This window comes from Triticum urartu, chromosome 4, assembly GCF_003073215.2.
Source record: "Triticum urartu cultivar G1812 chromosome 4, Tu2.1, whole genome shotgun sequence".
In the NCBI taxonomy this organism is placed as follows: domain Eukaryota; kingdom Viridiplantae; phylum Streptophyta; class Magnoliopsida; order Poales; family Poaceae; genus Triticum; species Triticum urartu.
In genome coordinates this window covers 505,544,413-505,553,422 of record NC_053025.1, presented here as the reverse complement: position 1 = coordinate 505,553,422, position 9,010 = coordinate 505,544,413, and the positions used below count along the sequence as shown (strand labels likewise).

General features: G+C 51.8%; 1 protein-coding gene across 1 annotated transcript; it reads right to left on the bottom strand.

Moving 5' to 3' along the window:
- Positions 1-2,286: 2,286 nt before the first annotated feature.
- On the bottom strand, positions 2,287-8,532 carry LOC125552308 (protein EARLY-RESPONSIVE TO DEHYDRATION 7, chloroplastic-like). Its single transcript, XM_048715810.1, has 4 exons — positions 7,453-8,532; positions 3,540-3,706; positions 2,854-2,938; positions 2,287-2,724 (listed from the first exon to the last, which is right to left on the bottom strand). The coding sequence occupies exons 1-4, from the start codon at positions 8,448-8,450 to the stop codon at positions 2,532-2,534; spliced, it is 1,443 nt and encodes a 480-aa protein (XP_048571767.1). The 5' UTR covers positions 8,451-8,532; the 3' UTR covers positions 2,287-2,531.
- Positions 8,533-9,010: the final 478 nt, after the last annotated feature.

Here is a 9,010-nt window from a genome sequence, read left to right as displayed (position 1 = left end):
ATTCATGTATTCACAAAAAAACTTTAGAAAAGAAAAGTTGGGAAAAAATAAAAATGAAAAACATGACAATGCAGGACAAGAGAAAAAAATCACGTTCACAACCAGCACCCACTGCACCACAACAAAAGCAAAATTAAAATGAAAAACATAAGAACAAGTCACAGGAAATGCATAGAAAAAGCCCCCCACACCTCCTCATCCATCGTGCAAAACCCCTGCCCCCCGAACAAAAAAAAGTCCAAACAACCAAAAAAAACACATAAAAATGATAACCGGGTTGGGCATGCATTAACAGGCCTAAACAAGACAAACCCACTCCAGCACGAATCTTGAAGCAAAGTAATGATCTGATGGTTGACGCATCGACTAAGACTTCGCGAAGTCTCAGTGGACCGAGATTTAGCAGCACAGATGAATGAAACAAAGTAACTATGATGAAAAAGAATAGGCAACATACAAATAAACAAATAAAACAATAAATCCATATGGAAAAGACATCAACAAGTGAGAGTAAAAATCGGTCGACATGTCTGTTCTATAAAATTTTAGATGTTCAACATTTCGAAAATAAGAAATAAAAAAGCAAGTAAAAATATCATAATAAAAAGGAAATGACAAATAGATAAATGAAAATAGAAAAGGGAAAAAGAAGGGACAAGGTACACGTGTATTTACTGTACACACAAGCCCAACAAAGAAGTAGAAGAAAGGAAAATACAAACAAAATCACTAATTAAGGAGTACTCGTTGCAAAGAACACTTCACTTTCCAGGCCGCGACAAGTGGCGCACATGCAGCGCGCCACTTGTCGCAACCTGGGAGTTTTCCCTTTTTTCGTAGATCCGTTTATTCAAAACGTTTTATCTTTTAAACCGTGTGTTCAAATCTCGAACTGTTTTCATCATTAGATTTCTCGCGTCGAAATCTTCAAAATTAGATCCCATGTTGATAGGTTTTGACGAACTTTTTTTTCATCAAAAAAATCGGACAAAGAAAACCGGGCGAAAAAACCGAACCGGGAGCGCGGTTTCTTTCTGAAAGGGGCACGCCTGTGCCTCTCGCGAAATCACAACCGTGCCTTTCGTGAAAGCAAAATCGTTACTCTCGTGAAAGGAAAAAATAGAAAACACATTTTTTTTCGTTTTCGAGAGGCACGGCCGTGACTCTCACGAAGGCACGACCGTGCCTCTCGCGTAAACAAAACCGTGACTCTCGCGAAAGAAAAAAAACAGAAAACACGTATTTTTTCCCTTTCCTAGGGGCACGGCCGTGACTTTCGCGAAAGCACAACCGTGCCTCTCGCGGAAGCACAACCATGACTCTCACGAAAGAAAAAAAAACAAAAAACGCGTTTTGTTTTTTCCTTTCCTATAGGCACGGTCGTGACTTTCACGAAAGCAGAACTGTGCCTCTCACGGAAGCAAAACCGTGACTCTCACGAAAGAAAAAAAAGACAGAAAACGCATTTTGTTTTTCCCTTTTCTGAGAGGCACGGGCGTGACTCTCGCAAAAGCACAACCGTGCTTCTCGTGAAAGCAAAACCGTGACTCTCGCAAAAGAAAAAAAAACAGAAAACATGTTTTTTTTCGTTTCCGAAAGACACGGCCGTGACTCTCGCTAAAGCACAACCGTGCCTCTCGCGGAAGAAAAACCGTAACTTTCGCGAAAGGAAAATAAAAGAAAACGCATTTTTTCGCGCAAAAAAGTTTTTGTTGATTGAAAAGCTAAGAAAGACCGGGTGAAACCAAAACGTCGAAAAAATCCGGAAAAAAAACTGTTTAAAAAGCCGAAAACACGTGCGGAAAAATAAAAAAGAAATCCGAAGGGAACGTCCAAAGCGCGACACGTGGCGAATGGCTGGCGCGCTGATCGTTGCGAGGATCCCGAAGGAGCACTCGTTAACTAGTTGCTCCCAAATACAAAATATGAGAGATCTATGAGAAAATAAAAAGCAAAAAAAAAACTGAAAAGGACCGCAAGCCACAAACCAAGCAAGGCCACATCTCCGTAGCTGCTCACTGCAGATTTACCCGCTGGGACAAAGCCCATTACACTTTGAACGAGGGAATACTTTAGGGAGCGACAAAACACAGATCAATATAATCGTACACCTAATCTCGTCGAATGAGACATGGCTATTTCTCAGTCGACTGAGATGATAGAAAAAAGAAAAGCTACACAAATCTTAAAGCACAATTCATGGGTCAGAAAATCAATTGACCACCAAACTAAAATTCAGCTGACTGAAATCTAAACCGGTGGCCTCATTCTCTCGACACGATCTCGTAAAAGAACTCACGAAATAGGTCTATGTTGCATGTTCACATACACATCACAGTACACAGAACTACACAACCCACAAGCGGCAGGGGCACTAACACCCAACTAAATCTGCTAGCTATCCAGCTCAAGGAACGTACATCACCATTACACAGCACAGTGGAACCACCTTAGCCCACACATGGAACTCAGCAAGAACATACTACAATATACAGTGGAGCCATCATCGACCAGCGTACGACGACGACGGCTTACTTCTTCTTCTGCAGGCTGATCGATTGCTTAGCCACAGCGTGCGCCGCCGAGCTCGCCAGGGACGACTTCTTGATGTGCCCCTTTGGGTCGAGCGCTTTCCGTATCTTGAAGACGGCCCACGCGACCCCAAGAGCGTTTCCGGTGGCGTGGAGGTAGTCCTGTGTGATCTCTCCTGCCTGATCACCGTACCTGCAAAATAGAGGGACACGATATCAACGATCCTATCAACAAACGATCACTGGGCCAAAGATTTTGCTGAACCAAGAACATTTGGAATTCTGAATGAAGCATAGATGCAACGCGGTGCATGTACATTACCTGTGCGTTACAACTGAAGTAGTGACAACTGACGATGTTTTCATCACGTTCTTTCCAGACACCTCAACAGCGTCCCAAACTTTACCTGAACCATCGAGTAAGTAAAGAGTCAACAAATAATAATATGTGATGCAGCAACTGTTTGCACATATCAAATCTAAAGAGGTGGCATGCTATAAAATCTTATTGCAGCCAACATCAGGGCCCTTGCATCCAATACAGTATTCGGGCAAGCCAACCGGCAAACCACTGTTTTGGGCTCTTGAACTTATACAAATAGAATTCTGACCACATATTAGCAGCTCTTATAGCTGTTTTAGAGTTCAGTTAAGGCATGTTAACCCAGTGCACTCTACAATAGTACACTAAATACCTGGGATTTGCTTGGGAGGCCCAATGTAGAGCATAAATAAAATCCAAATCATAATATGATTTCATCCTATCTGGTGCTTTGGTGATGTGACCATTAATCCCATGCATATTTAGATCAACAAATTCAATTTTTATTCGGAACAGAATCACGGACTACCTAGACTTCTAACTTAAAAGTTCAGAAACAACAGAATACCTACCATTCTACTAGCTGCCTTTATATTCAATCATTTCACAAGGATACAGATAAAAATGGTTAAACTTCATATTTTGCCAAGCAAATGTAACATGCGCAGCTAGTGGCAAACGCTTACCAAATCCGTCCAGCGAAGCAAGAATAACTTCGCCAGGCATTAACTTGAAGAACTTCTGTGCGGGTTTGGAGTTGACTACAGTGCTGGTAACAAATCCCGAGACCTTGAGAACACCTGAGAGAATTGAATTTGCTACCTTGTTCGACATTTTAGTGACCCTTCTGGCCCTGCAGAAGACAGAAGAGAAATGCATAAATTGATTACCTTAAATATAGAGCAGATCTATATATACCCTATTTATTGCACATCTAAGTGCCTCAATCAAACATAAAAGGAAAAGAAAAAGAGAAAGGGAAAGACAATGTTCGCACGAATCTCTGCGTAAAATCAATGACATAGGACTTAGATGTGCAATACTTAGGGCACATCTAAATGTATTTTAGCAAAACTGTAAATATTTCTATAAACATGATAACAATTAGTCAATAAACAACCTAAAGGGAAATGAAATTATCTCAGAATAAGAGAGATTAGGATAGCGACCCATACAGTCAAAACAAAATAACTTCTACCTATGCTGCTATGCATATTTCCATTAAGAAATAGTGCTAGTACTATACTGAGTAGCTTGCCAGTTCAGCTAAGGCATGCATTGATAAGGATCCGGATCAAGTTGAAAACATCTCACACTAAATGCACACATGTCGGCACCATAATGGTATCTTTAAATTTATAGCATCATAATGCACACATGTCGGCATGGCAAAAATATCACTCGTCGTTATCAAGATATGCCAAGTGTCTTTCAGGATAGGAAGCAAATAATGGACACTGGTGGCATTGGCTAAGTTAATGGTCAATTTTTCCATAATAAAGATGTGTCGTCCTCTTAATGGGGGTTACATCTGGGTGAGACATTTTGTTTGCACAACCAAAAAAGGGTTTGTCTTCTTGTCCATGTCTTTTTTTAGACACAGAAGAGAACATGAAGAAGACCCTACTGGAGTATCTGACAAACAAAAGACCCTGCTCTGTTGAATAGAGCTACAATAGAACTTCATAATTTTTGCTAGTAATAATAAAAACAATGTAACGCATTGTTATGGCCGGCCGGCTTAGGCCCGCAAGTTATCTTAGTTTTTATTTTCAGATTAGGCAAGTTATCTAGGCAAGTTATCTTAGGTTGATTCTTCTACAAGTTATCTAGGATATAAATATAGGTTGTAAGACTCTTTTTGAAGGCAAGCAATAAGAAGAATATTATCTCCTATTGCCCGGCTCCCTGAGGAGCCGGAACCCTAGCCGCCAACAGCCCTAGCCGCCGCCCTTCTCCTAGCCGTGACGGCGCCCTGCTGCCGGCGCGCCCGATCCTCGCCACGTCTCCCTCCATCCTTCCCTTACCACCTACGCCCTAGACCTGGTAGAGTACTTGATCCTACCAATTTGGTATCAGGTAACCGGGTTTCGACCATGTCTCCGCCAATTCCACCGCCACCACCACCGCTGCCCGCCAACTCCTCCACCACCGCCGCCTCTGCGCCGGGCGTCACGGCCTCGCTCTCGGCGGGCACCACTGCGTCGCTCTCAGCGCCGGTCCTAACGGCACCCGGCACCACGCCGGGCCAAGGGCAGCCACAGGCCCCCGTCCAACACTCACCGCCGCCATCACCTCCCCCGCAGCCGCAACAGTTCACGCCGGAGGCCATGGCGGGCGTCCTCAACGACCTCGTCACCGCGGTTCAAGGGATCCGCCTCTACCTGGCAGGTCCGTACGGGCCGCCCCCACCACTCCATCCAGCCATGGCCGCGGGTCAGCAGGCGCTTCCGTGGTACTCGGCACCGGGGGCCATCACCGGACTCCATCCAGCCATGGCCGCGGGTCAGCAGGCGCTTCCGTGGTACTCGGCACCGGGGGCCGTCACCGGAGGCTACCCGGCGCTCCCCGCCCCAGCGGCCGCACCGCCGCCTTGGGCGCAGTGGCCGCCGCAGATCGCGCCGGCAGCCCCGCCACTTCTCGCCACCACGGGGCCGCAGTGGCCCACCTGGACCGTGCCGGCCGCGCCGTCCTCCGTCACGCCCTACCTTCCAGCGGCCTCGGAGCAGGGTCCTCCACCGGCCCCGCCCAGCCCTAATCTGGGCACCGGTGCAGCTCCACCAGGCGCCGCCGCCATCGACAGTACCACCACCCGCGCCTAGGGCTACGGGTCGGCCCCTGCACCAGGTGCAGTTTCCACCGTCACCATCGCCGATCCCCGCTTGGGCGACCAGCTCGTCTTCGGGGCCGGTCTACTCCACGGCGCCGGAACACCCGACGCCCTCCCTGCGGTTTGATCACCCCTCCAGCTCGGCGAACTACGCCCCAGCGCTTCCCGACCCAGCATACGCGCCAGCGGCAACTACGGCCGCCCCCGGGCACGGCGGGCCGACACCCCCTCGCTTCGCCAAACTGGACTTCGCCACCTACGAGGGCACGGAGGACCCCCTCAACTGGCTCAACCAGTGCGAGCAGTTCTTTCGAGGGCAGCGGACGCTCGCTTCGGATCGCACCTGGCTCGCGTCCTATCATCTTCGAGGCGCAGCGCAGACCTGGTACTACGCCCTCGAGCAGGACGAGGGCGGCATGCCACCATGGGAGCGCTTCCGGGAGCTCTGTCTCCTCCGGTTCGGGCCTCCTATCCGCGGGAGCCGACTGGCGGCCCTCGGCCGCTTACCTTTCACATCCACGGTGCAGGACTACGCCGACCGCTTCCAGGCCCTGGCGTGCCACGCGCCGGGCGTCTCCGCCACTCAGCGCACCGAGTAATTTGTGGGCGGTCTACCGGACCATATCCGCATGGACGTGGAGCTTCGGGGACCCCAGGATCTCCAGTCGGCCATGTATTACGCCCGCGCGTTCGAGTGCCGCGCGGTGGCCATCCAGCAGGAATCACCGTCCCAGACTACTGGGTCGCTACCCGGACCGGATTCCGGGCAGGGTCGGCCTGTGCAAGCTTCTGCGGCACCCCTCGCTGCGACCGCGGGGCGCCCGTTCCGCCGGCTCACCCCAGCTGAGATACTCGAGCGTCGCCGCCAAGGGTTGTGCTTCAACTACGACGAACCCTACAAGCCCGGCCACGCCTGCCCGCGACTCTTCTACCTGGAGGTGGCAGACTACATTCCGGAGGACGTCGTCGCCGCTGACCTGGCCGCCCCAGATGTCGAGAAGGTGTTTGACGCTGGTTGATTACCTCGAAGAGTTCAAGCAAGCGCTTCCCCACCTTGCAGCTCGAGGACGAGCTGTTTGTGCAGGCGGGGAGAAGTGTTATGGCCGGCCGGCTTAGGCCTGCAAGTTATCTTAGTTTTTATTTTCAGATTAGGCAAGTTATCATAGGCAAGTTATCTTAGGTTGATTCTTCTACAAGTTATCTAGGATATAAATATAGGTTGTAAGACTCTTTTTGAAGGCAAGCAATAAGAAGAATATTATCTCCTATTGCCCGGCTCCCTGAGGAGCCGGAACCCTAGCCGCCAACAGCCCTAGCCGCCGCCCTTCTCCTAGCCGCGACGGCGCCCTGCTGCCGGCGCGCCCGATCCTCGCCACGTCTCCCTCCATCCTTCCCTTACCACCTACGCCCTAGACCTGGTAGAGTACTTGATCCTACCACGCATAATCAATACTTATTTTCTGTTCATCAAGTGCAATGCAATGGAGGACTAGTAAGAACCCTGACTATTCTGGACATGACATGTAACGAAGCTATAACTGATTATCCAAATCCTGATCTTAGACGATCCAAGTAATGGCAAAAGGTGAGTCATCTCATTCATTAAATTTTAGTTCATCCAATGCTGCAGCTTAACAGGAGCAGTAGAAATGTAAATTTAGCGTATCATTTAGTTCGTCAAATGCCAGATTAAGAAGGTGCATCTAAGCTACTCCAATGTGAGCTGCTCTGCAATATATAGAGAGAATAGTAAGTTTCTTCATCCATACCTCTTCATCCTCTTGAGGGAGCTCGGCTTCACCTGCGTATGCTTGCCGTTCGCCCCCGCGCCCTTCTTCAACACCGCCTCCCCGCATTTGAGGCCCGTAGCTGTGATGTCCCCGCACCAGATGATGCCCCTTACCAGCTGCCCGGAGCCCTTGGCGATAAGCCTCGCCACCGACGAGCTGTAGTCGTCCACGTTGGGCGCGATTGTCGTCCAGAACGCCGCGGACTGCTCCTCAATCTCCTCCTTCTTGTCCCCGGCAGCCTCCTCCGGCGTGATCTCCGACACCGCCCTAGTGTCCATGACCTCCGACTTGCCGCCGGCCTCCTCGTCGACCTGCTTGACGGAGAAGGTTGTGTACTCCTTGAGGACCCTGTCCAGCTCCTCCAGCACCTGCTCCTGCCCTTTCCCGGCGACGGTGAGCCCGTAGCTCAGCGCCGCCTCCCGGTCCGCGTCCGTCTCCGCCTCGGCGTCCTCCTTGTCGTCAGGGTGGTCCGAGTGCGGGACGTGGAGCGAGAAGAAGTAGTGGCCGGCGTCGAGCTTGACGACGGCGACGTCGCCGGCGAGCGGCCACTGCACGGGCTCCTGCGCGTCGCTGGAGCGGCCGCTGCTGAGGAAGCCGAAGACGCCGCGTCGCTTGTGGGCCTTGTCCGGGGTGAGGCGCGCGAGGACGGCGACGCAGTGGTCGCCCTGGCGGAGGCGCACGATGGAGAGCGTGCCGGCGCCGAGGTCGAGGCTGCGGTCCGGGTCGACGAGGTGGAGCTGCGCGCCCGGCACGTCGACGAGGGTCTCCTCCACCGTGGGCGGGGCCGGCGCGGCGTCCTCGGCCGCGTCGGCTGGGAAGAGGTTCTCGGCCATCTCGTGCGGGTCCATGGTGGGGTAGAGCGACTCGCCGCCGGTGCTGCTGGCGGCGGCGGGATTGTACTGGAAGGCGGTGTTGTGGTCGGGGTGGGACTGGGGTACCTCCGGGTACATGCTCTGCTGCTTGGAGGCGGAGGCCATGGCGGATTCGCTGGTCGGCTGCTGCGTCGTGTCACACACAGTTCGCCGGATCGAGAGGGGAACGTGGTGGGGATGAAACGGGCGCAGGGGATTTTAATACTACGCGAGGGGTGGAACCGGCGAGGGCGACGGTTCATTCGCGGTGGCGCCCAGGTGCGTGGGGATTTCCTGCGCCCGTGACGGCGACGCGGAGCTGGTCGGCAGCGTGTCAGCCTGTCAGGGACGAGACGGCCGTGCTTCCGCGGCGGCACACAGGTGGGCACAGAGATGGCGGTGGCAAAGGGGGATCCCGATAGACGAGAAGACTTTGGAAGAAAGGAACCGGAAGGCAAGGGAGGAGGACGCGTAGACACCGTCGGGAACAGCTCACCGGCCACGGAGGCGCCGGCAAAAGAATATGGCTTTGGGAAGGCCAACACGAACTGGCGCGCTCCAGAGTTCACGTGTGTGCAGCTTCTCGGTACCTGGCGGTCCGCCGTTGCACAACTTCGGAGCGACGATCGACGGTGGTAGTACGTTGGCTTCCGTTCACCGCGTCGCCGACGGCAGACGATAGTCAA